The 27,723-nt window shown below is 40.1% G+C and overlaps 3 protein-coding genes across 3 annotated transcripts in view; all 3 read right to left on the reverse strand.

Moving 5' to 3' along the window:
• The window catches only part of LOC135697351 (uncharacterized), a 33,333-nt gene extending 25,792 nt beyond the window's left edge, over positions 1 to 7,541 (reverse strand). The window contains exon 1 of the mRNA XM_065216964.1: positions 7,332 to 7,541. Coding sequence (XP_065073036.1) covers positions 7,332 to 7,531 — 200 coding nt within the window. The 5' untranslated portion in view covers positions 7,532 to 7,541. The remainder of the gene's footprint in view (positions 1 to 7,331) is intronic.
• Positions 7,542 to 8,402: 861 nt separating this feature from the next.
• Positions 8,403 to 9,059, reverse strand: LOC135697352 (uncharacterized). Its single transcript, XM_065216965.1, has one exon. The coding sequence runs from the start codon at positions 9,057 to 9,059 to the stop codon at positions 8,403 to 8,405; it is 657 nt and encodes a 218-aa protein (XP_065073037.1).
• A 9,954-nt stretch (positions 9,060 to 19,013) lies between these two features.
• LOC135697283 (myosin regulatory light chain 2, skeletal muscle) lies at positions 19,014 to 20,611 on the reverse strand. Its single transcript, XM_065216906.1, has 3 exons — positions 20,415 to 20,611; positions 19,723 to 19,859; positions 19,014 to 19,615 (listed from the first exon to the last, which is right to left on the reverse strand). The coding sequence occupies exons 1-3, from the start codon at positions 20,598 to 20,600 to the stop codon at positions 19,432 to 19,434; spliced, it is 507 nt and encodes a 168-aa protein (XP_065072978.1). The 5' UTR covers positions 20,601 to 20,611; the 3' UTR covers positions 19,014 to 19,431.
• Positions 20,612 to 27,723: the final 7,112 nt, after the last annotated feature.

The following is a 27,723-nucleotide window of genomic DNA, read 5'->3' on the forward strand; positions in this document are numbered from 1 at the left end:
TGAATCTTCGTTCCAGAATATTGAAAAAAAAAATACAAGCTTGGATATTATTCACTGTAAAACATAGTCACCTAAACACTAGTGCCATCTGTTGAGTACACTGTCATGGACAGTGTACTCAACAGATGGTGGAAGTGTTTAAACGGAAAACGCAAGGTAGTTGACTAGAAGAAGTATTCAAATTCACCGTTAAATGCGTTTTAGTAGAAAAATATGCTAGTGTTATGTCTGCTTGTATGTGCTTGGATTATTCTTTTTCTAAAGCCCAGGATTTTGAAAATTTTCTATTTTTTCTAGTTTTCGTGTTTCAGAATATGGCTCTTGATTTTTAAATTTTTCTAAAGTCTCACTGTCTTGCAACATTTTTAAAACAATTTCAAAGCCCATTCCTTCTCCTTACAAAATGCGTAGCGTTCACAACTTTCGAAAAGATTCTATCAAGGGGAATTCAACACTGCCCACCTTAATCCGGGGGCCAGGGACCTCATAGCCTAGTCAGTAAAGGCACAGTATTACCATAGAGGTAACTCTAAGACCACTGGGTCCCGAAGAAAATCAAGCTATTTCACTCACCCCTGCATGTTCTGCATGAATCCACACACCCCTGATGTTATCTGTCAAACTTTCATAGCGAATCAAAACAAACATAGTGTAGTAATAGAATTTCAACTAGAATAGGGTACGTTAATCGTTTGCTTGGGACCAATAGGCTACTAAAGTGGTGAGCCAATTTAAAATCGTTAGTTTCGTATTGATTGTTGGTATTACCATAGAGGTAACTCTAAGACCTGAAGGTCCCGCAAAAACGTGCTCAACTTTTTGGCTCAGCTCTGGTACTCTCTTCGGTCCCAAGCTAATCGATTCACCCCTCGAAACATAGGAAAAACCAATAACCCCTCATTTTATCTGTCAAACTTTCATAGCGAAACAAAACAAACATAGTGTAGTACTAGAATTTCGACTAGAATGGGGTACGTTAATCGACTTGCTTGGGACCAATAGGCTAGTCAAGTAGTGAGCCAATTTAAAATCGTTAGTTTCGTATTGATTGTTGGTATTACCAAGCCGGAGGTGGCGGGTTCGATTCCCGGTCCGGTCGAGGGAATCTTTCGGGTTGGAAATTTTCTCGACTTTCCTGCCACACAATATACAAATTCATGCATTGGTATTGGCATCGAAAGCTATCAATTATTAACTGTGAAAGTGCGTTTAGAACACTAAGTTGAGAGCACGCAATAAGCTAATATGCGCTAAGCAATAAGCATGAAATGCGAATAAGAAGAAGAAGACACCTTAATCCGTGCCTAGTGATTGCGCTGTGCCGAAAGCTGTGCTAGCTAGCTCAACAAAAGGTTGATGACAAAGGTGCATCTGCAAAATGATCGACTAAGAGATGAACTAGCCTATGGCCACAGGAAATCTCTCAAATAAAGGAAAAAATAAATAATAGCAAAATCATCGGATCTGGTGACGCAGCTGTGCTTGATGTCGGACCCGTGGAAAAGAATGTGATTGCATTTTTAACTGCAATAATCCGTTCCTATAAATCATATACTAATGGGATATGTGGGGAAGCAGAAGCGGTTTATGTTTTTTTTTCTTGACAACGACAACGATTTAGTTTTACCAGTTTTATGTATCACAGCAAATTCTCTAACATTTGAGTAAACAAAGTATTCAGCCGAGTAGTAAACCTTAGCAACGATTGGCAAAACGTCAACACTCAACAGTGATGCTGTTTTGTATTATATTGTTTGTGTTCTACTTGTCAAAGTGTGCCCTATAGTGCCGAACAGTGTGCCCTATAGTGCCGAACAGTGTGCCATGCTGTGTTTCGTTACAGTGTGCAGAGTTGATTACCCCTTGGATTCTATGCAATTTAAAAATTCTGAACGTACGAAATAGTCAATTCCCTTGCGTTTGGCGTTTACACACTACAGTCATCTGATGAGTGTACCAAAAATGAATACTAAGATGAAACTGTCGGAAGAAAAACTTTCTATTTTAGTGTCCTCTTTCACGGTCCTTTTCATCCAATGAATACTCCCCGTATTCAAGGTAATTTTGTGGTTTTGCTGCCCCCTCGGTAGAGATGAAATTTTGCGCTCATTTTGATCAAAACAATCACACCAAAATCAGAGATGTCCCATCTTTTAATTACTCGATTATCAACTAATCGATTTTTTTTTGTTCGCTGTGCTGCCATTTTTCCACCAATGAGAGTGCAGCACACGTTTGAAACGATCGGTGATGATCCTCTGGAGATGTTAATGCTTATATCGGCATGATATAATCGATTACAAATATTTTACTTTTCGGTTCGTTAATCGATTAATCGATTATTCGAATGAAAAGCGGCCACCACTAGATGAATGTAAAACGTCATTTCAAATATTAGGACCATACATAAATAATGATACAATTTAAAAGGGACCGGGACTAATCACAAATTACGTCCCCACGGTAACTGAAATAAACACGAGTGTTCACCGGTTGAGTGTACTGCCCATCACAGTATACTCGAAAGATGGCGGTAGTGTTTTAGTGACGATGTTTTACGGTGATAAATGGTAAATGTGTTATGTGTGTTTGTCTGTGGTAGCGGTTAAGAAATGTGAAGCCATTTTTTCGATCTCGTTTAAGATTTTTTTTTCTCAAAACCCACTCCTGGCACCCTTGTTGTTGTTCTTCGCAATTCAAGCTTATTGCTTATCGCATTTTAGCTTATTGCGTGCTCCCAACTTAGTGTTCTAGAATGCACTTCCACAGTAATAGTTGAGAGCTTTCGCGATGTGTGTACCATTTTTGCATTAGTATAATTGTGTGGCAAGTACAATTATACCCTATGAAAAAATCCTAGACCGGACCGGGAATCGAATCCAACCACCTCCAGCATGGTCTTGCTTTGTAGCTGCACCTCTACCGACTGAGCTAAGGGAGACCCCAAAAACACCTGAAACCCATTGGCGAAGCTACTGGGGGTGCCAAGGGAGGCAGGCCCCCTCCCGAATTATGTAGACCCGAGAATTATTTTCTACCTCCGACAGGGAGAAGAAATTCCCCTGAGGAGGTAGAAAAAATTCCTCCGAGGATAGATGAAATTCCCCTGAGAGGATAGATGAAATTCCCCCGAGAGGGTAGAAGAAATTCCTCCGAGAGGGTAGAAGAAATTCCCCCGAGAAGGTAGAAGAAATTCCTCCGAGAAGGTAGAAGAAATTCCTCCAAGAGGGTAGAAGAAATTCCCTCGAGAGGGTTGATGAAATTCCCCCGAGAGGGTAGAAGAAATTCCTCCGATAAGGTAGAAGAAATTCTTCCGAGAAGGTAGAAGAAATTCCCCTGAGAATTTAGAAGAAATTCCTCCGAAATGGTAGAAGACATTCCACCGAGAGGGTAGATGAAATTCTCCCGAGAGGGTAGAAGAAATTCCTCCGAGAAGGTAGAAGAAACCCCTTCGAGAACGAAGAAGGAATTCCTCCGAGAATTTAGAAGAAATTCTTCCGAGAAGGTAGAAGAAATTCCCCTGAGAATTTAGAAGAAATTCTTCCGAGAGGGTAGAAGGAATTCCCCCGAGAAGGTAGAAGAAATTCCTCCGAGAAGGTAGAAGAAATTCCGATGAGGAGGTAGAAGAAATTTCTCCGAGAGGGTAGATGAAATTCCCCTGAGAGGGTTGATGAAATTCCCCCGAGAGGGTAGAAGAAATTCCTCCGATAAGGTAGAAGAAATTCTTCCGAGAAGGTAGAAGAAATTCCCCTGAGAATTTAGAAGAAATTCCTCCGAAATGGTAGAAGACATTCCACCGAGAGGGTAGATGAAATTCTCCCGAGAGGGTAGAAGAAATTCCTCCGAGAAGGTAGAAGAAACCCCTTCGAGAACGAAGAAGAAATTCCTCCGAGAATTTAGAAGAAATTTCCCCAAGAGGGTAGATGAAATTTCTCCGACAAGGTACAAGAAATTTCCCCGAGAGGGTAGATGAAATTTTCTTGAGAGGGTAGATGAAATTCCCCTGAGAGGGCAGAAAAAATCCTCCGAGGATGTAGAAGAAATCCCTTCGAGAATTTAGAAGAAATTCTCCTGAGAAGGTAGAACAAATTCCGCCGAGAAGGTAGAAGAAATTTCCCAGAGAGGGTAGATGAAATTCCCCCGAGAGGGTTGATAAATTGCCCTCGATCCTCAATTAAGGAGACTAAGAGAGGGGAAGAATGTAGTAGATAGAGTTAGTGTGGAATAGAAATGAGGAGAATCGTATGTAAACGGGTTCTGACTGGTTCAGGAATTTTGATACAGCTAGAGGTATAATTATGAGGTACCTAAGCTCGTTGACGGCATTCTTATGATGGACTGTGGAGAGAGCGGACGACCAGCAAAGGACCACCAGGAAAAAGGATAGTGGCACTAGCGGACCAACAGAGGGAGCAGCAGATTCGTGGAACCGTGACCGAGGCTGGAAATCTCGGTCCAGTCACGACAAAATTTAGTAAGCTTTTAATGCTCCCCCAATCGAGGTCCCAATCATTGCTATGAAATAAGTACATATAATCAAATTTATTGTTTCACCATTAAAATAAAAGCAAGCCTCAATGTCAAAAAAAAATGGCATCTGGCATCCTTGTAGCACATTACTTACACTGATAAATTTAACTATTCTCATGTTTCTTAAAATTTAATCCATTTGGCTTTAAACTCAGTTTAATCATATCGAATGATTAAAAATTAATTATCTCTTTACATAGTTGAAGATGCTAAGCGTCAAATAACAGACATAAAATGGCCATTTTATACGATAGATGACGAGATGAAGGAGATGTATAAAGCTGATAGTTCCGTTAGAGTACGTTAGAGTGTTAAAATTGTATATAGAGAGTAGAAAACGAGCAAGGACAACTTGGAGGAAGGTACGAATCGGGTTGATCATCTCTCTTTACCAAACTCCCCAGTTGGAGAGAGATGGTGAGAGGGGTATCCCCACACCACCACTGACAAAAAGCGATGATCACCGATTTGCTCATGTACCTACGATGTGTGAAAACAGTTCTGAAGGGAGGCATCTAGTCGTAGGTTTGGAAATTGCAGCTATTATTACCTCCTGTCATCGTTGACTTGACGATCTCGAGGAAACACGGGTAGGGGAGGTGCTGCTACTGTACCTTTCGACTAAAGGTTTTCGGTACAGGTACAGTAGCAGAACCTCCCCTACCCGTGTCTCCTTGAGATCGTTTTTCCTCGTCAAAGAGAATGAAAAGTTAAAGCAAAGAGCGAGAGAACTTTGTTTAAATCAAAGCAATTCTCTCGAGAAAAGCAGCCATGATAATTTCTTCTCTCTCGATTGTGACAGCCGATAATTTCGATTCATTTTCGCGACTGGTTCTTTTTATCTTGTTTTGGTTTTAGTTGTCACAAACCAGCATTTTATAACACGTTTCTGATCAGCTGATTTTTCAATTTATGAATGAATTTTGACACGATGCAGTAACCTAACAAATGTGAGATGCAACATCAATATCATCTAATTATGTCAGACAAACTGGCTCTTGTGATGTTCCATCATAAATATCTCGCTGTTTAAATGGTTGTGCTACGTTAAACTCCATCATACATTTAAACAGCAGGCATACAAAAGAGCCGACAAATTCATATCGACTCATCTGTTTACATTACATTGGGCTCAAACGCTCATTTATTGCACTTTTGCTCGGACTCCAGCAACACACTATCGAATAGTTTCGGTGTTCAGTGGGAGATGAAAAAGTAGACAGTCGATTCTCTTCATCGATTTTCTCTTTGCATTGCTACAGCTAAGCGAAACAATTTTCTAGAACTTGTTCAATGCACAGTTGTAACAGGTTATATTGCCTATCAAAAGCAATAGCAAACGCACCGAGAAACGTTAAATCTAGCGAGTTATTAACAAAAGAGAATCGATCATCGCGTTTACGCCCTTATGCATGCTCACTGTCGAAGTGTTCTCACCGATTTTGAGAGAGCGATATTTTCATGATTCAGATGGGAGAGGAAAATCAAGAATCGTTGAAGAATGAGGGCTGAAAATATTGTCGATTCTCAGCTCTGCCAAACGCAGCTTTGAATGATCTTGCAGCTGAGTGAGAATTTCGATCTCTGCTTTTTACGACTGAGCAAACCTGTCATGTCTGGTTTTTCTTCAAACGGAATATATGCGCTACAAAAGACATCTTATTTCGAGTGTTGCCGACAATCGACAGCTGGTTAACACGCCAGTTCAAATGGAAAGCTAGCCGTAGAAAAAGAGGCTGCCGACAATAGTCACACGCACCGGAGAAGTTTGGAGCGTTGTATAAATGTTTCAACCCGTTTTGGGGAATTCTGTCGATTGGAATGGATAGAATAGCAAGCAGTAGATAAATGTAAAACAAAAAAACAAAAACATCATAAGGGAGCGTGGCGCTGTGAAATTGCTAATAGAAGTACGGACGCTGCTTCGATTGACGAGAATACGTAGAATCCCCTAGTTTACCATTTTTTGAGTAGGTTCAGCTTTGACCCATCTGGGTGGATTCTACTCCACCGTTAGCCTCATGTTCGACTATCCTTTCCCTGCTGGCTGATGATGAAGCAGCCGTTACTAATTATATCATCGATACCATTCAAAACCCCCTATAGTCATGGGAGATATTAAGCCATTGTACAGGAGGTCTATAATTATGGGAAATGCTCGTTCTTCTTCGAATTGTCACTTCAAACCATCAATCAGTGGGCGCCCACAAGCTCCGGATATTGAACAATTGTTATTCGGGCTTTATCCATTTCACCATTGACAATTAATTACTTTTTTTCCCGAATACAATACTATCCCACTGACGATAATTACCACGAACGAACGAGCTGTTCCATAGCAAAACGACCGCCAAACCTCCCACACATATTTTGGAAACGCTTCATAAAACAGTAGCCACGCTAAAGCTCATACCGAGCTGGTGGAGTAAAAATAGTTCCATAGCCTTCTTGGATGACGACAAGCAGGCGGTGGGGCATGGCTTCGAGGAATGAAAAATTCAAAAATGATCCTATTCCGTGTATCCTTTCGAGGTCGTCGGGACAATGATGGCTTTGTTTCAATTTATGTCACCGTTTCCGAACAAAGTCACTGTGAACCATGTCAGCTGCTGGTTTCTTGCGTGCACTTGATTAGTTTGCCACATTACTTATCGAAGGGGGGTCACTGTCGGTCAAGCAATCGTCCTCCTGGTGCTCAATCAGAGGATGCAAACGTGAGCACGCAAAAACAAATGCAAACCATGACGGGGAAAAATCGATAGGCGAAAGATTGATGCTTCGCTGAAAAGTTTTGGCATTACCTTTCCCATAGCACCAGCCCGTGGTCGTCCAAGGTCGGAATCGTATGCTGTGGGTTCAATTCCACAAAGTCCGGTTTTAATTGGTCTCCTTCTAGAACGTTCAGCTCCTTTTTGTCCAATTCGACGCCTATCATCCGGGTCAGGAGTAGAACCGAGCGGCACGGTGGCGAGGGAGGCAAATAATACAACACCGGTGTCATCTGGCCCTGCCTGGAAAAGAGGCATACATATAATTACAATTTTAAGTTCTTCATCGTCGAACGGTGGTAACGGTGGGTAATTGAAACTTCCGGTCATGCAGCTGACCACACGCAACAAACTCACTTGGCAAATTTAGACTGAATCACAGCAACACTCTCGATGCAGTTCCCCAGTTTGACGGACGGTTTTCGGATCGCAGTTAGCCACGAACTCAAACTACGCGCGCGCTACGCAATGTCTACTGTGGTGAAAATGTGGAAAACTACTACCCAATAATCCACGACCTGTCCAAAGGCTAGCCGACTCGAGCCGTCGTCGTCGTCGTCGAAGCAACTGATACTCTGACCAAAGCGCGAACTATCAACCAACCAGAAGCCGAACAAATACCATGCCGTACACCTTTTCGATGGAATACATTTGACTTTTCCTTCTTGCCACCCTCGCCGCCCCCAAACCTAGAGCCCCTCAGGGAAACTGGTAGGCAGGGAGGCTCGCTTGTTTTCATTTACTATAATCCATATTATTATTATTTTTAATAAAGCACCCCGATATCGTGGCAGTTCCGTTTTCCTTTTTGCTTCAAACTGCAACAATGTTTGGTCCGGTTGCCTAGCAGCTGCGATTGCTACACACGAGTTTGTTTTCCGCCGACTTTGGTGGCTTCAACTGAGCGGGGGGTGGAAGTGTTTAGGTTTTTTCTTACCTCGATGGTAGTATTTATCGTGGCGTCATTGATCCGTGTGCGGGGATTCCAATGGGGTTGTAAAGCTCTATTTTGGTTGGGGATTTTTTTCTCAATCAAGAAAACTTTTCACCTGACATTACCTCTACTTTATTAATCACTAATTCTAAAGGAAAATATTACAAACTTCACTGATTTAATCCGGAAGTAGCCTTCCGCGCGGTGGCCACCCGAACCTCTTTGTTCAAAGTCTGGAACTTGTCGATGGCTATTTTGACGAAATCCGCAGCACGCTTCACCCGTTCGGCGGTGACCTGTTCTCCGAGAGCGGTTATAACTTCCTGCGTTGCCTCGCTGGCGCCCAGTAATTTTGCATTACGGAAGGACAGGGTACAAAATGGGGTAAAGAAGCAGAGAATCGCCGTCGTGAGCGTTCCCAAAGCAACGGCACCGATGGATCCAAACACGAACGACAGCAATTGTCCAAAGAAGACCGCAATCGTACGAGCCGTTGGCATTCCCGTGCGAAACGAATTCATGAGGGATGATTTCTCCACCGGCGTCGCCGGGACCAGGTAGGCTTGGAACGATTGCGAGGGAATTGCAGCGTATGCGGTTGGGTCGTAGGGTACGAATCCTTGTGCATTTTGGTAATTATGACCGTTATACGATTGGACGTACTTTTGGACCGCATCCTGAGGAACGAACTGCTGGTAAATCGTCGGATCGTAGGCTGGGTTCTCCAGTGACGGTCTGGCGGTCGTTGAAAGCGATGCCTGCTGCGGGTCCGCCAAAACTCCCCACACCAAACTCAACAGTAGGCTTAGAAAAACAATTTGACACATTTTCAACAAGCACGTGTTCCCGGCAGAACTATCACGTATGAACTGGTTTTGCCGGCCGGGAGGCGAACGTCTCTTATAGTGCAAAACAAAGGATAACAAAAAAGTGCATCTCTCCGTCCATCTCGCCTTTCTGGAGCCTGGACGAGTTCCGGGAAAGATTTACAACTATTTTCAATTAAGGTTTGCGCTTGTATCTAATGGAATTCAAGCGGTGTTGCCACAGGGATGCAATTTTTTAGGAGTTATTTGGATGCGTCCTTTGTGCCTTTCTTATCTCCTTCCGCCGCTGACCAACAGCGGCAGGTAGCAAAATCGCATTCTCGGTTTCATGTGTGGCTCGTTTTGAACTAATTATATCTTATTTCGATGGAGTCAAATGGATTTGGTTCATTTTTGTTTTAGGCTGAGAAGATTAGAAAGCCAAAAAGGCAAAGGGTAAAAAAGGACATTCTACCTGTCCTCTGCACTTGTGCAACCTGTATTAACGCTGTAACCGCTCAAATCGTTGCAACATTACTCACACCAGAGATAGAAGTAGATGCAGTTTGAATTCTTAGGTTGATTTTACCGGCCTTACATCAAATTTAATTCTTTTCATCCATATCCCATATTCCGTTCAATATTCCAATTTTGAGTAAACAGCTTAAAGTAGTTTACATGTAGTCACGGCAAGATATTACTTACTCACAAAGTTTATTCAACCTAAAATTAAGTTCAATTGACTCAAATTTGATAATACATCAAATTATTGAACGATAGTCATGATTCAGTCGTCAGTCTCTCGTTTCTTTTTTGACAACAATAAAGTGCCCAAAATAAAGTTAACAGAACTAAATCTTTGGTTTCTGTGTAGATTGTTTGAAGATTTTGAATAACGATTGACAATTCAAATGACAATTCCAAAAGATTGCTGACCACAGTTCCAAGAAAATTTTGGCAAGAGCTTCAAGGAAAACCTGTCTGTGCTTTTCCTAATAGTAGGAGGAAATGACTCCGCTTTTCGTAATCCAAATTTGATTTCGCTTTTCCAAGTAAAATTCAGATGAACCCACGACTAAAAATCTCCCTAATGAAGTTTAAAAAAAAAACATGTAAAATTTGACTTCGTTTCTCGTAATCTAATCTCGATTGCACTTATCCATAAAAAATATTATTTGCCTTCTCGTAATCCGAATTCGATTGCACTTCTACTGGTGAAACTGTTATAAACAGGCCTATTCTGCGCGGCATGTGAGGTGAGGTGACAGCGAATTGATGGTGAAGTGACTTTTCATTTAATTAGCCAGGGATGGATCGCTCTTTTGGGACTCAGAATCTGTATGGCTACCGGGGGATCGATCAATTTGGTGCTGAGATATATTTGTTCAACTAAGGGCTTTATGCATATTCTAAAAAAATCGCAGAGCTCTAGATCTACTTTCAGAAAATGAAAATTTTTCCGGTAATTTCAGATATCTGGCGACCTAGTGCAGAATCTCTATTGGCGTTGACGGCACCGTCGAAAAATTTGCTCTTTCAGCAAATATAGACAGTTTCTTATGGGAAATTTCGGTGGAGTGAAAGGATAGTACTAAGTCCGCCATGTTTCACCCACAGTCTGACGTTTGCTTATGGATTTTCTCATAGGAGTAAAGAGCTACAGAGTCGCCGTCAACGCCAATGGTCCTCTATACTCAAATACATACACGCAAACCAAAAATCTATTACAATGAATGTTAGTTCCAGTTCCTATCATCCTCTGTTCATGAACATCGCAACGAATGTTAGCAATTGACCATGCAGGCGATGTAATGGTTTTTTGTCTTTTTTATTTCGTGTTCCATCTACGCTTTCGACTATACCAGTAAGCTTGTAGAACGACGCACATTGTAGAACATTGTAGAACGACGCACACACTTGTCTCGAATCTCTCCAGTAGAAAAAGCATACGAAGTCGAGCATGCGAGAAAATGAGCGCTTCATCTTTGCTTTTAGGCTGACCATATTCAGAAGCATGGAGAGAGCAGTGGAGAAAGCACAGGTCCGATAGTCGCAACGTCCGTGGTTCGAGTCCAGTCGGCAACCTTTTTTCTCTTTTTTTCGACAATTAATTATAATTTCACTCACTAATACAACTCCACATTTTTCGGTCTCCAATTTTCTTACATCGGACCGCAGCTAGGTATATCGCATCCTCGGTTCATGCGGTCTCCACTTACATCCTCTGATGATGAATCCCACATAATTGTAAGCGAATCTTACATCCACCGGTTGGGTGTACAAATCGCAAATCTCTAGGACTCCTTTTAAGAATAGATCACTTTCCCGATGAATCCAGATATCCAGAAGGGTGTTCAATAGCCACCGGGGGACCAAATCATGCCACTGAGATATATCGTCTCAACTAAGGGTTCTTCACATTTCCTAAAAATCGCGGTGCTCTAGGTCTGCTTTCAGGAATTTACCATTGTCCCGGTAAATCCGGATATCCGCAAGACCGCCTTCAAGCCATCCGGTAGCAGAATGGATATGGTTATGACATATTTTCTCTATGCTCATGATTGTATGCAATTTGGAAAAAAATCTCGGATCTCTAGGAATACTTTAGGAATTGACCGTTTTCTCGGATATTCCGGATATCCAGAGACCCCTCGGTGACAGAATTGATATGGTGATAGCATATTTTATCTATGCTCATGATTGTATGAAATTTAGAAAAAAATCGCGAATCTTTAGAACTACCTTTAAGAATTGACCATTTTCCTGGTGAATCTGGAAATATGGCACTGAGATATATCTTCTCAACTAAGGGTTCTTCACATTTTCTAAAAAATCACGGATCTCCAGGTCTACTTTAAAGAATTGACTATTTTCCCGGTGATTCCGGATATCCAGATGACCATATTCCGGCCACCCACTAGCAGAATCGATATGATGATGTCATATTTCTTCTATGCTAATGATTATATGCAAGCTAGAAAAAAATCGCGGATCTCTAGGTCTACTTTCTGGAAATGACTAGTTATCCGGTGATTCCGGATATCCAGGGGACCGTTTTCTGGTCACTTGGTTGCAAATTGATAGTGTGATGGTATATTTCCTCTATTCTTATGATTGTATGCAATTCAGAAAAGATCACGCAGATCTAGGAATACGTTTAAGAACTTACCATTTTCCCAGTGAATTCGGATATCCAGAAGGGCGTTCAATAACCACCGGGTGACCAAATCAATATGGAATTGAGATATATCTGCTTAACTAAGGGTTCTTCATATTTTCTAAAAAAAAAACACGTCTTCTTTTTAAGAATTTTCCATTTTCCCGGTGATTCCGGATATCCAGCGGACCGTTTTCAGGTCGCTTGGTTGCAAAATCGATATGGTTAAAGGGTGATACGGTCAAAATTTGGTCAAGGGAAAACGCGTGTAAATCGGTGAAATCGTTTATCAAATTAAATTTCTTTTTCAAGTTCAATTAGCATAAAATTCAGGAAAAATATTCAGTTAGGCTTCCGCTTTTCCAAATCCGAATTGCCGGGCCTTACGCTTGACCCCTGCCATCAGATTTTGTAAGCCACCTTGTCCACCTTCTTCGCCGCAGAAAGCCAGTTTGCCTTGAACTGCTGCTCGCCCTTAGCAGTTTTTTTGGTCTTCTTTAGGTTCCGCTTGACAATAGCCCAATATTTCTCAATTGGGCGGAGCTCTGGCGTGTTGGGAGGGTTCTTGTCCTTGGGAACCACCTGCACGTTGTTGGCGGCGTACCACTCCATGGCCTTTTTACCGTAATGGCAAGATGCCAAATCCGGCCAAAACAGTACGGAACAACCGTGTTTCTTCAGGAAAGGCAGCAGACGTTTATTCAAACACTCTTTCACGTAAATTTCTTGGTTGACAGTCCCGGAAGCTATGAAAATGCTGCTTTTCAAGCCACAGGTACAGATGGCTTGCCAAACCAGATATTTCTTTGCGAACTTTGACAGTTTCATGTGCTTGAAAACATCTGCTACCTTTCCCCTTCCTTTTGCCGTATAAAACTCCTGTCCCGGAAGCTGCTTGTAGTCGGCTTTGACGTAGGTTTCGTCGTCCATTACCACGCAGTCAAACTTCGTCAGCATCGTCGTGTACAGCCTCCGGGATCGCGCTTTGGCCGTCGTATTTTGTTTATCATCGCGATTTGGAGTCACTACCTTCTTGTAAGTCGATAGTCCGGCTCGTTTTTTGGCTCGATGCACGGTTGTAGACGATACACCCAGTTTATTTGCGGCATCTCGGAGATAGAGGTTAGGGTTTCGCTTGAAACTACCGGCAACTCTCTTTGTCGTTTCAGCGGCTTCCGGTTTTCGATTTCCACCCGATCCAGACTTCCTGGCTGTCGACAAACGTTCCCCAAACACTTTAATTACATTTGTAACGGTTGATTTGGCAACTTTTAGCGATTTTGCCAACTTTGCGTGCGAGTAGCTCGGATTTTCGCGATGCGCGAGCAAAATTTTGATACGCTGCTCTTCTTGCTTGGACGGCATTTTTACAACTGAAGAGTTAATTCCAAAATCAAAATAGGAGCAACATTCTACACACACACACCTTCAAAATGAGGGGTGTTCAGGTTTTTTAAATGCAAAATTGAAAGAAATACTTCAAGTTGATATTGACCAAATTTTGACCGTATCACCCTCTATGCTCATGATTGTATGCAATTTAGAAAAAGTTTGCAGATCTACTTTCAGAAGTTGACCCTTTTTCCGGAGAATCCGAATTTCCACAGAGCCACATTTCACGGGTTTTATCGTTCCGATTGGCCACCCACAACTCCAATCGGTTCCTTGTCTGTTCCGTTTGAAAGTAGATAGTCCTGTCATGTCAACATGAATCGCATTTTGCTCGGGACTTTTCCGGGTTTATCCGTTCCGACTGGCCAATAGACTGATGCAAAATTTGAAATTTTCGCTCCACAGTGCTTAAACGATTCCAAATGGGGTCCTGGTTAGCCTTCCAAAATTTGAACTACTTTAGTAAGAAACTGACTTGGCACAAACCATTTCAAGTTTATATGAGAATTACTATGGGAAAACTTATGTTTTTGTTCATATCTATCTAACAATTCACCACATCACTATGCTTTTAAAAATCATAGCAGTGATTGTAGAAAATTTTCTCAGCTAAAACTTTGGTGAAAACCACTTTTCAATCAAAAGTAAGGAACAAAAGTTAATAATAATTCAAGTCACTGATGTGTTATGATTATGCTCAATCAACTGTTCAGCAGGCAACATTGGTGTTTCTGGTGCGAAGAATAGAGCACAAATATCATGGCTTCTATGTTACACTGCAGAATACAGTGTTACCCACAGAACACCTGCTTGATCATGCCATAAGATTATCAATCTCTTAAACAATTAATAACAATTTAATTTGACATTTGACTGAAAAACGGTATTGCGCAAAGTTGTAGCTCAGAAAATTTCCCGTAAGAATAGTTATAGCAATATGGAAAATAGGTAGCAGACAATGAACAAAAAGTTTGGTTTTCCCATAGTAATTTCCATATAAACTTCGAATAGTTTATGCCAAGTCAGTTTCTTTCCAAATGAGTTTAAATTTTGGGAGGCTAATCAGGACCCGATTTGAAACCGTTTGAGCACTGTGGAGCGAAAATTTAAAACTTTGCATCAGTCTACTGGTCAACCACAGGTCCAATTTAATGTTTACCTATTGCAAACATAGATAGCCATACCTTTTGAATGATGGCTGAATCGTAAAGATTGGACATCGCATTGCTGAGAACCAGCCATGTCAACTATGAATCGACACGCATTTTCCAGCCTGGCCATTGAGGAAGTTTTATTGGCTTGGGATTATGTCAGTTAATAGCCTCTAATTGTACATCGCCCACGTGCATCCACAGGATAAATGAGAATCTCCTTCCAACAACAGGATCATACAACCGGTGAAAAAATAAGCCATCCAACAGGAGGATGCCTCAATGAGTGGGGAGAAGAGCCCACCCTCTTTTCAGGAAATGTTATTTAAATAAATGGCATTTTCACTCTTCCCATCCATTTCGCTTCAATCGGGTGCACTGGTGGACCGTCCCGCCCCCAGCATTTAATTTTTCATATCAGGCTTAACATTTGAAATCGGCACAAAAGCTTTTGTAAACAAACTTTGTAAGGTCCTTTGCACGCGAACCAAAGTACGACCACGCAAACCAATACCACTTTCGGAAAGGTGAGAGTTGCCCCTACCCGATGGTGTTGTTGGGCGCATGGGCGTACTTCGGTTCGCGTGCAAATGGTCGTACAAATTTTGTTTACAAAAGCTTTTGTTCCGTTATCAAATGTTACGCCTGATATAATAATGGAATGAAAGTTAAAAGAAAAATAAAGAAAATATCTCACCCGATATGTTGCAAAGGAATCTATGACATCACGATTATTTCGAAGAGCTACCATAGATATGCTGCCGCTACTTCTTTAACCGATGTTAAAAACAGCACTCTCGCCTTTCGTTCCTCACAGAACCCCCATCAACCACGAAACACATTCTAGGTGCTCCAACTACAAGGACCTCAGCAGAGAACAAAAGGACTGCGTTCACTTTCCATCTCCAATCACTCGCGACACAACGGCTTCAGTTCGCCAGTACACAGTCTGTAAGACGCAGCGCCAGCTCGTCACCGGCCAAATGAACTCGCGACCAGCGTCGAAATCAGAACCGACAACTCCAGCGACCGAAAAGAAACGCGTCTAATAGCGGCCATAGCACACTTCGATTGTATTTCTGAAACACAACCTCAACGCACAAAGACGACGACGACAACATTAGATAAGCGCCTGTCGTCCGGGAGGTGGAACGCCAGCACGCAGCAAGCAAGGGAAGAAAAAATGCACACACTGAACTGCTAACGTTGAAAGCCAAACGCGAACTGTGGGAAATTTTTCAAAAGGCTTCTTGATGTAATTTGTGATAATTCAACTGTCAAACTTTCCGTTTCCGTTCCGCTTCCGTCCACATTGCGTTCGGGCCTTTACACTTATAGGAAGTTTTACGCAGCTCTTCAAAATGCTACGAGATTCGCAAAACTTCTATGAGTTGCGCTGAAGTTCCACGAACGAAATTTCTTGATTTTTTACGTAATTTCCACAACTATTCCAAGTCCATGAGGCTTCAAAAAAGTGCCCTGAAATTGACTTACTTGTGTTGTTTTCTGGCTATCAAATATATCTATACGATCAGTATCAGAGAGAGTGTGTAGAGAACCGAGGGAACACGAATTCAATAGGCCTTTTGGCTCATCTGGGGTACCTACTCTAGCTGATAAGGTTGATAAGCAACGAAAGGGTTGCATTGGAGAAAAAGAGAGACATCTATTCTAGCTGTATAATTTCAATAGGGTTCACTATCCAACTAATTCATCAACAACTTCTACGTAGCTCCTCAAAGTTAAATATTTTTTTTACGTCTAACTTGAAGTTTTACGAAGTTCCCAGAAGTTAAAGAAAAATCCCTGGGCTCATGACCAATTTGTAGAGCCTGTAGACGTCTTATTATGCCATCGATTAAATATCGATATAATATAATTTCACAAAACTGCTTCTTCTAGTTCAACATAAAGGACTTTAAAAAAATCTTTGTTTGTGGTTCAATTTTATTAATCACTGTTAAATAGTAACATCGAACTTGACAAGCTTAACCAAATACCGGTGAGTCAAAACTTAACAAAAACACCAATAAATCTGAGAGGGGGTCTAGATAATTCTGGAGGGGGCTGGTCCCCTTTGCCACGTCAACGCTCTTTTCCGCCAGATGCTCGGTCTTTGATGGTATCGGTTCAACCGGACTGGTTCTTCTAAAGAAGTACATTTTACTGAAATCGACTTCCCTTCAGTCGTTAGCATCTCTGGAATTTTTCAACCTGCCTCATCTATACTTCGAGATTTCCTTGTTAGAAAATGTGCTTTTATTCACTATGAGGATCCATATTTTGTTAACAGAGTAATTGGTTATTTTATGATTCCCTTTAAAACCCTAAAAACCAACAATACATACTTTTTGCTGTCATTTAAAACCGAATGGTTTTATGGTTGCTTTTATATTGATAGAACACGCTTCAAGAGTTTTTTTATCAAGGCATTAGTAAACAATGTCTGATGAAGTTTATGATTGATTTACTGAGCGATTGAGGACTGTTTAAATTTATTAAAAAAAAAAAGTTTTTGACTTTCTCGCAAGACTATAAAAGCACAGCCAAACAGACATAACACTTGTAAGTTGTTTATCAAACACGCATTAAACGGACAATTTAAATGTTTATTAGTTGGTAGTCCCGCCACCTGTCAATTGCCTTGAAGTTTATACACTGTTGCCATCTACCCACTGCTTCTTGACGCCAAACTCGGCCTACGGAATTTAAACTCGGCCTAACGCATTGAAACGGAATTAACTGATGGAAATACAAATTTTTCTAAGAGATGGCGCTGTATCCTTGGTAGTCATCATTGTAAATCAGTATGGAAGAAAAGATAAAACTATTTTTTTTGTTAAATATAAAAAGTAATCAATGATTGCAATGTTCGTGTGCATAGAGAAAATAAATATGCACCTGCTAGATTTTTTTTTTATTCTTTAATAATGCTGCATTTAATGTAGAATTAATTAAAACATTTCTGCCCATACATTTTATTGATGCCTGACTACCAAGAGAGTAAATTAATTTGCCTCTCTCAGCTCTCTCGCACACGCGCTAAAGAGCGAACTGTCACCCACTGTTTGTTTATTTTTGGATTCAATGAAAACGGGTCAGGTTTCCGGATCGTTTAAGTTTGTTTGAGTGAATCTTCGTTCCGTATAAAATGTCTGCGAAGACAAGTGGAATTGGAGCAAAAGGAACCGCTCAATGGTGTGGCTCAGCGGGACCAACGCCATGGCCAATACGAAGGTATGCCATGTTTTCTTAAACTTCCTGCGTGTACAGCGGTTAACATGTAGTTAAACCATTTATCTTCCGTAGGAAAACACCGTCTGCCAAAACTGGAAAATCGACCTGTGCTGAAGAATCAACGGTTACGTCGGATTTAAAAGCAGATGCATACGTCTTTCAGTCGCATCAATGATGGTAGTCAGCTCCTTGCTTTAAGGTTTCGGTAGATGTCACATAACTTTTGCGCTCGGTAGATATCCTCATGACTAATGCAGGACGGTCCAATAGAACAGATATTAGTAGAATAGATATTAGGGTGGCAAAAAACTGCAGAAACGACTTCCAGCGTTCAATTGAAACGCCAATGAATTCACTTCGGCCTATCGGATGAAGATAAAAATTGATTCGGTCAGAGCGCTTCTTTTGTTTTTCGGAATAATGGGTGCAAACTTTCATACCACGCGTTCTCATTGACTTCGTTCGGTAGCTTATTAACTAAAGTATTGTACCAAACGCATAATTGACTTGTTAACTCTGAAATCATGGATTTATTTGAAGTTTTCTGCTCGATAGGCCCAAAATGGGCGATTAGGTCGAAGCAGCTACTAACTAGGAATCTTTGACATTTTAAAATGCTGTATTTAAATTGATCATTGCCGTTATAAAATAGGATGGTTGTATCACAGTGGATGCGAAATGGCTGCTGAATTGTTACTTGGGTTTGAAAGTTTTATAGAGAATAAGAAGTAATCTACGAGTCTTAATCATGGTCCACATCATCCTCATAAAACCCATATTAATACTTGGATAGCGATGTGCTTTGTTGATAAATCGTGCCCTGACTGCCGAAGCTGGCATTTACCCTACATCATTTGTTCTGAAATAAAATGTATTCATCTTTGATAAAAAAAAAACGCTTCACAAACACACAGATATTGAAGTGGAAAATGCATTCAGTACAGTTTAAATTTTCGTTCCCCTAATAGTACATGAATAAAATTGCTTCCACCCGACCCTCCTTAGTGCATTTTCTTTCAACAACAAACAACAACAGAATTGAATCAGATAGCTTTCCCTTATTATTTCACACTCCATTGCCTGCCAAATCTCGCATTCTGGCACCGTACAAACTTCCTTCCAATGCAGTTCTATTTATTTCCACACCAAAAACAATCTGAATAAAATTTTCCATTTCCTCTTGTCGCCCTCCTTCCCTCCCTCCCTGCTGCATAAACTGAAGCAAAAACCTGAAAAAATTACAGTTCCTTTTTTTCTGGTCCGTCCCGTATCCCTCTTCTCCAATACCAACCGAAACAGATTGAATTTGCCACGTTCCCATGCCTCGGCGAAACAAAAACAACAGAAAACCATCCCCAGCCTGCTTGATACACATCCAAAAATACCGGCACCAAAAATGTACTATTTTTCACCGCCTGCTTCTCCCCGCTCTACCCGCGATGTCACCGAGCAACTCTCACTTGTGATCCGTTCGCTGGAAGCCGGAAATGTTCTCCGCAAAGTCCATGTAGTCAATCTTCTCCATCAGCTCACCGTCACGGGTTATCTGTGGCCCACGGGTCACCATCGCGTCCGCCAGGGCATCCTCCGCTTCCTCTGCCGTGAACCGATCGCCGTACGTCATGAGGTCGAACTTGAACCTTTACCAAATTGGAGCAATGCATGGAAAAAAAAAACTTTTCTAATTATTACTCCCTTCGGGAAGTATTTCCCTTCGAGGTCGGTTTGGGTCGGGTCGGGTACATACTTTTCCTTATCGATGAAACCGGTGTTGGCTCTGTCCCAGAAGCGGAGCGCGTTCACCATGACATCCTTCGGTGCAAGGCCGTTCGCTCGCTGCAGCACGAGCAGTAGGAAGACATCCAATTTCAGCGGTTGCACCACCTTTATAGCGACATAAAAAAAAAAGTTTGTAAATTTGAGAGGAACAAACAGCGAAGACGGATCCGCTTTAACGGCGGAAGTTTAATTGCTTTTTCTTGCAGTCACGTGACGGTGGGCAAGTGCTTGTAATTGGTTGAACATTTATAATTCAACAGTTCCATGAAAGTTCACAGTAACGGCAGATTCGAATTACGCTCTTCTATTTGATTTGACTTCATCGTTCATCGCCACTAATGTGCCTGTCATTATTTATTCACAGAAACCTCTGCTCTAATTTGAAATCGCATTCGCCCATTCTAACACCACATTTCAATGCACAAATCCGCAATTCAATCAATGTTTCCACACCAATCTACCTCAAGATAGACGTCACAATATTAAACCAACACACAATCCATCAAACAACAAACCAGGCTCTGACCGCATGGAAAATTCATCGAATCCTTATCAGCCTCACCGCCTTCTGATCTATTCACAATGAGCATAAAATAGGACTTTAATTACAATTTTCCACATCACGAAGCACATTCCCCCGCACTCTGTCTCGCAACTTACACCGTCGAACATTTTGATAAGCTCAGCTTCGGACTTTTCCAGCCCCAGCGTCAGGAAGGTGTTCTTCAGGTCCTGCTCGCTGATGATTCCATCGCCGTCGAGATCAAACAGACAGAATGCCTTTTTCAGTTCATACACTTTCGGTTCGTTGAGGTCTTTGAGGAAATCCATGCTTCCACCAGGCATCGTCGTTTGAAAATCCGTGGGAAAATTGTTCACTCGCAGCGGGGTGGAAATCGCGACAAACTGAAAAATGATTTCTGGAAAAGTGCGCTTTTATAGTTTCGAAGGGCGGAGGATGGACTGAGATCTGGATGATTTTGCTCTTGGATTTGCTCACCTCACTACGTGGCCGGACGCACTTGTTGCATGCCATTAACCCCCGTGCAGAATGCACTGAATTTGTTTCGTTTCAGTAATAGGGGAAGTTTTCTCGCAAAATTGGAAACTTTGAAACAAATTAGTAAAATTCTAACTTTTTAATTTGAATTATTTTCAATCTTAAGTATTCTTGGTAGGGGTGATATTTTCTTGTAAGAGCAAGTCATCTATGCGAGGAAGGTGCACAAGTACCCTAGCAAGTTTTATCGAGGTTTTAAAGCATCATATGGTCTACAGTATCCTAATAAAAACACAATTGTTACTTGGGTGGGAGCCCACGAGTCCTGCATATCAAAATCCATCATCACATGGGACCACTCACTACTCACAGAAAAATCCCAAAATCGCAAAGAGGCAGTCAAGCTTACCACTTAACCCAAGTAACATTGCAAGTTTTATCACAGTTTTAAAGAATTCTACAAGTCAAGATTTTCCCTATCCGATGGTTATGTTGGTCTGCGTGGGAGTGTCTTGAATTCCTAGAATGAGAACGACTCAAATTTGAGTTTAGTTCACTCATAATCGCCAAAAGTGCAGGAACTCAGCGATGAGTAAATTTGCCTCATGTTTTTCCAGGATTTTCCAGGGAAAAATTCCCGAATTTTAGAAAAGTAAAGATTGGATTCACTCAGTCTATTGGTACTAATCTGTGACTGAAAAAAAATTTCGTCAATTTCCTCATTTTCCGGCAGATTTTTTGGGTTTTTCACAGGAAACCATGAGACAAATTTAACTCATCGCTGAGTTCCTGCACTTTTGGCGATTAAGAGTGAACTAAACTCAAATTTGAGTTGCTCTCATTCGCCGTGTAGAAATGCGGCACAGTGGCAGCGGTACCAGCAATTTTAGTACAATTATTGAGTTCTCCAAGCAGGATGTCACGAACACTACACTAATAAAATAATTTTACACACACTACCGTATACTGTCATGTGCACGGTAAGAATCCAAGATCTATTTATGAATAAAAGTGAACCCATTGTCAATAAAAGTGACACTACTAATTAATGAGTAATTTATTATGCCAATTAAGTAGTAACTGTTAGCTACAGTTAGCAGAAACTCATTGTTGTTAAAATAATTTACTCATTAATGAGTAAATCCACTTTTATAAAAAATGGGTTAACTTTTACTCATAAAAGTTTATTTGACTGTTACCGTGCAATCGTAGGGTTTGTTTTCGTTTTGTTGTTTATTTATACTTTCTTCCTTCTTCTTCCTTTTCCTTTATTTAACGTCGGTCTCTGTTCCGCAATCTAGTGCCAATTAGAGTCGGTGTATAATGAGTCACGCCAAGAGTGAAGCCAAGTCTACCTATTGAACTGTCAAACCGGCTACCTATCGTGCAAAGAAAACAAACATTACGATGCTATGAAAGGTCCACGAAAGGTAATGCAATAAAATATAAAATATAATTGGAAAAATTATCATAATTACGCACTGAGCATTAAATTGTCATGGGATACGTTTGGCAATGATCAGTAATGAGAATTTCTACTATTTTTTGATAAGATAATTTGACAAAATTACTGATATAAGGATTTACTACAGCCGCTATTTTTTTTTCTCGCTAGTAGTCATTTGAAGTTGATGTAAAAGTCCTCTGTTGCCAAGTGAAAAGAAAGGGAATCTTTCGAAAACCGTGATGCGAGTTCAACTGTTTTTCTCTTGGCGTGACTCATTATACACCGACTCTAGTGCCAATCACCGACGGACATCGGTTGCCATCCATTGACGGCAACCGAATGTGCAGGAAGGCAGCTTCCACACCTGCGTATGATATCGCACCCACTCAACACACATGGGCTGGGACCACGCCACTGACAAGGCCTATACCAACAGCAGCGTTTGACAGTACACAGCAAAAAAAAAATGTAATATCGATCAACGTAATTCAAGCTGATGTATGAAATAATGATGTAATAGCAAAAAGTAGATACAATATTACATCAATGGATGTAATTTTGTTCGCAAAATCGATGTACATCGTACAATGTGATATTACACAACCGATGGATTGACCTGGTTGCATCAGTTTCGATGTAATATTCAACAACTTTTTTTGCTGTGTAGGTAGCATGTCCCGGACTCAAATCGTTTATTTTGCTGTGCTGGGCCCGCTGTCACGGTATAACATGTTGCCTACGCGCCTGCCACTGGGCCGGCCGGGACCAACGGCTTTACTTCCCTTCCGAATTATTTTTACTTTAGAATGACAGTTCTTAGAGCAATCAAAAAAATTCTCACAGCTAACAAAACATTTCATCTCACTAACACACGCAAATCGCACCAATACGAACCCGGCTGGAGTAAAGCCCTACAGTAAAAGTATGGACGTCTGTCAAAAGTTGTTCCAATCGAACCGTCAAAATACACCGCTTTGCTCGATTGGAACAGCTTTTTTTTCAGTTTTGTGGTGACAATCGTCCATACTTTTCCTGTAGGGCTTTAGGCTGGAGAGGACTATGCGCGTTTACCGCTGTGCCGCTGATATTGTGTTCAACCCTTCAGCAGGGTGGCCAGACCTACCGATTTATCGGTAGTCCTACCGATTTTTGGGATGCCTACCGATTCACAGACGAAAGGTTCAAAACTACCGATTTTTTACTTTTCCTACCGAGAATCACAGATTTTAAGGTGTTCCATTTGGTGAATATTTACTTAAACTTTATACATCGAAAATAAATTATAGTGTTCCCTGTTTACCCGCATAAACGCGAACCATAAATTGACCTTACCCAAAATGGTTAAAAATTGTTTATAATCCCTGCTAAACTTTAACTGAAATGGTTATGGAACTTTACATGAACGTTTAATGATAAAGTTTCAACCTTATGTATTATGGTTTTTTGGAACTGGACCTTACAAATAATGGGTTGTTAAGAACCATTACCATTCCAAATTCTTGTTTTCTCCATACATTTTCAGAAAGAAAACTATATAAGAACGTTTTTAGTTATGATTTGAGAACATTAATGGTTATGGTTATGGTAGTCAGTAAAGTCCATTAATGGTTTTGTATAATCGCTCAACTTTACGTGGAATATATCGTGAATTGGTAATCAGAAAATTACAGGCAACCAATTTGCGATATATTCCACATAAAGTTGATCGATGTTACAAAACCATTCGTGGACCTTACTGACTACCATAACCATTACCATTAAAGTTCTCAAACCATAAGTTAAAAGGTTCTAATATAGTTCTCTTTCCGAAAATGTATGGAGAAAACAAGAATTTGGAACGGTAATGGTTCTTAACAACCCATTATTTGTAAGGTCCAGTTCCAAAAAACCATAATACATAAGGTTGAAACTTTATCATTAAACGTTCATGTAAAGTTCCATAATCATTTCAGTTAAAGTTTAGCAGGGATTATAAATAATTTTTAACCATTTTGGGTAAGGTCAATTTATGGTTCGCGTTTATGCGGGTATTGTCCGATTTTTGAGAAGGTGTTTTTTTTTCAAGATTGATTCCTGATCGGTCAGAAATAAGTCTGTTGGAATAGCAGATTTATTTGAAATTTTAACATCTGTTAAATTTAAGTGAAAATTCACCATTGGAACACAACCTTAGTAATTTTGAAAAATGTTCAAAACCTATGTTTTGTTTTCCGTGTAGTCAGTCAGTTTGAACAAACGCGATATGTTGTGTAACTCCAATCCAACGTATACCCAACAAACAATTGCCTATTGAAGAAAACAACTTCTTGACGATTTTATTCCACTTCATGCTTAATAATACTTGTACTATTTTTAATAATAACTTCTGTTCAGGCTTTGTTCACACAAATCTGGAGAATTTATTCAACCACAACATCGACATATTTGGTGTTGAATAAGGTATGTCGAGAAGCTTTTATTCGACTTACAAAAGTTGTAACAGAGCTTATTCGATCAAATTTTTGATTATTCAGAGTTTATTAGACCATCTGTACTTCCTTAAACAGTGATTGTATAAAGGTGTATATAGACGCTTGATTCTCATGTGAAATAATGTTTAATTATTACATCATTATACATTTATTAAACGATTATTCAACTACGGGATAATTAATCCGAAAATAAGAACGGCACGAGCAGGGTGTTTTCGTTAGTGATTTTGCTGTGTCATTATATTTCTGTTGAATTTATTACATACATACATACATACATACACACATATGTCGTTAAATGGGATTCGAACCATGACCTTCCGATCACCAGCCGCTTGCCTTGCCATCTGAGCTATCCTAGAATACATCATATGAGCAGCTAAATGAGCAATAAAAGCTTGAATTTTTCAAACCTATCAGCACTTCCAGCCGTAGCTCTAGCTAATTCAAGGAGATGTGAGAATGATTAATTCATTCATAGTTGTTTAACATTAGACCAACGTTACCTCTCCATCTATCTAATTTCGATGGAAAGGATGCTATTCTTTTCAATAGATCTATGAATTGGTTGTCGTGAGTGATACGATTTATGATTACGATTTAAATTAATTAGGAGTAGAACATAAATAAAAAAAGGGTTGAGGCTGGTATTGAACTCGCGACCTTCTACTTGGAAAGCGGAAACGGTAACCACTATGCTACCAATTTCGTTTTGTTGTTAGCCTGAATCACTGTTGTGGAATAATGAATAAATACGCCGTTTGTAAAGCATTTATAAAGCATGCAATTAAAACATGGACGCATAGTGGAATAAGAGCTTTTATGCTGACTGTATTCACCTTTATTCAGCAATATTGTTAAGCAATTTAATGGAATCTAGTAATGGAGCTAGAAAACAATTATTAGACGTATAATAAAGCATGTTATTAAATCAATTGAAACAGTCGGAATAAAGCATCAATGTATGTGCAAATTACATTTATTCAGTATGTTATTAGATCAAACTTCTGGTGTTGAATCAGGAAGACAGTCATCGTTTGTATAGATTTTAATAAGTATATCAATCAAATCAGAGCAATCAGCGAAATAAAGGCGCATCATCGATCTCAATGAGGTTTTCTGAGCACATAATTTGACAACCCGTTTTATTCAGCATTGTACACTGTTTATTCAATCTATATGCTTATTTGTGACTCTGATTTTTTTTTTTTTTGTTTTATTATAGTCACTTCCCGCATAAACGCGAACCATAAATTGACCTTACCCAAAATGGTTAAAAATTATTTATAATCCCTGCTAAACTTTAACTGAAATGATTATGGAACTTTACATGAACGTTTAATGATAAAGTTTCAACCTTATGTATTATGGTTTTTTGGAACTGGACCTTACAAATAATGGGTTGTTAAGAACCATTACCGTTCCAAATTCTTGTTTTCTCGATACATTTTCGGAAAGAGAACTATATTAGAACCTTTTAACTTATGGTTTGAGAACTTTAATGGTAATGGTTATGGTAGTCAGTAAGGTCCACGAATGGTTTTGTAACATCGATCAACTTTATGTGGAATATATCGCAAATTGGTTGCCTGTAATTTTCTGATTACCAATTCACGATATATTCCACGTAAAGTTGAGCGATTATACAAAACCATTAATGGACTTTACTGACTACCATAACCATAACCATTAATGTTCTCAAATCATAACTAAAAACGTTCTTATATAGTTTTCTTTCTGAAAATGTATGGAGAAAACAAGAATTTGGAATGGTAATGGTTCTTAACAACCCATTATTTGTAAGGTCCAGTTCCAAAAAACCATAATACATAAGGTTGAAACTTTATCATTAAACGTTCATGTAAAGTTCCATAACCATTTCAGTTAAAGTTTAGCAGGGATTATAAACAATTTTTAACCATTTTGGGTAAGGTCAATTTATGGTTCGCGTTTATGCGGGTTTAACACTCTTGGGTCATTCGTGACTTGTCCGGGGGTGAGATTTGAACTCGTGACTTTGGCGTGAGAGGTATGGATGTTAACCACTACGCCGGGGTCACCCCCATATGACTGACTCTGAATTGTTTTTGGGCAGTGATGTGGAATAATGAATCTAATACGTCGTTTATAAAGCATTTACAAAGCATTCAACTAAAACATGGACGCATAGTGGTATAAGAGCAATTTTGCTGACTGTATTCACCTTTATACAGCAATATTGTAAAGCAATGCAATGAAATCTAATAATGGAGCTAGAAAACATTTATAAGACGTCTAATAAAGCATTTTATTAAGGCAATTGAAAACAGTCGAATTAAAGCGACAATGTATGTGAAAATTACGCTTATTCAGTTTGTTATTACTCAAACTTCTGGTTCTGAATCAGGAAGACAGTCAACGTTTATAAAGCTTTTAATAAGTTAATTAATCATATCAGAGCAAACGGCGGAATAAAGGCCGATCTCAATGAGCTTTTTTCAGCACATAATTCGACATCTTGCTTTATTCAGCATTGTACACTGTTATACAGCATTTATTCAATGTGTATGCTTATTTGTGACTGTGAATTGTTTGTTGGGTACGGTATGAAAAAGCACCCAAAAGTAAAGGCCGGCGCACAATAGATACGTTTTCAGGTTTTTTGACAGTTAGCCCATGCATTATCTGTCAAAAAACCCGAAAACGTATCTATTGTGCGCCGGCCTTAAGTCCTTTTCACTCATCTCGGCACTATGGTGCAGGAACCAAAAAGTAGGTAAAGCGGGTCAAAGTTGCTGAGCTAGCAGCAATCAACTTCGACAACCACCCACCCCCGGCGAATGAGAACGACTTAAATTTGAGTTTAGTTCACTCATAATCGCCAAAAGTGTAGGTACTCAGCGATGAGTAAATTTGCCTCATGTTTTCCCAGGCTTTTCCAGGATTTTCTAGGGAAAAATTCCCGAATTTGAGAAAAGTAAAGATTGAATTCACTCAGTCTATTGGTACTACTCCGAGACTGAATAAAATTTTCGTCAATTTCCTCATTTTCCGGCAGATTCTTTAGGGTTT

Source organism: Ochlerotatus camptorhynchus, unplaced genomic scaffold (assembly GCF_037179485.1).
Source record: "Ochlerotatus camptorhynchus isolate MF236.1 unplaced genomic scaffold, CSIRO-AGI_Acam_v1.1 ptg000070l, whole genome shotgun sequence".
Classification (NCBI taxonomy): domain Eukaryota; kingdom Metazoa; phylum Arthropoda; class Insecta; order Diptera; family Culicidae; genus Ochlerotatus; species Ochlerotatus camptorhynchus.

Bases quoted from the DNA above. Each gene is read 5' to 3' on its own strand.
- LOC135697352 (XM_065216965.1), bottom strand. From the start codon at position 9,059: ATGTGTCAAATTGTTTTTCTAAGCCTACTGTTGAGTTTGGTGTGGGGA.
- LOC135697283 (XM_065216906.1), bottom strand. From the start codon at position 20,600: ATGCCTGGTGGAAGCATGGATTTCCTCAAAGACCTCAACGAACCGAAA. The intron at 19,860-20,414 runs GTAAGTTGCGAG...GTCGCTATAAAG, and splicing joins TTATCAAAATGTTCGACGGT to GTGGTGCAACCGCTGAAATT. The intron at 19,616-19,722 runs GTATGTACCCGA...AATTTGGTAAAG, and splicing joins GGTTTCATCGATAAGGAAAA to GTTCAAGTTCGACCTCATGA.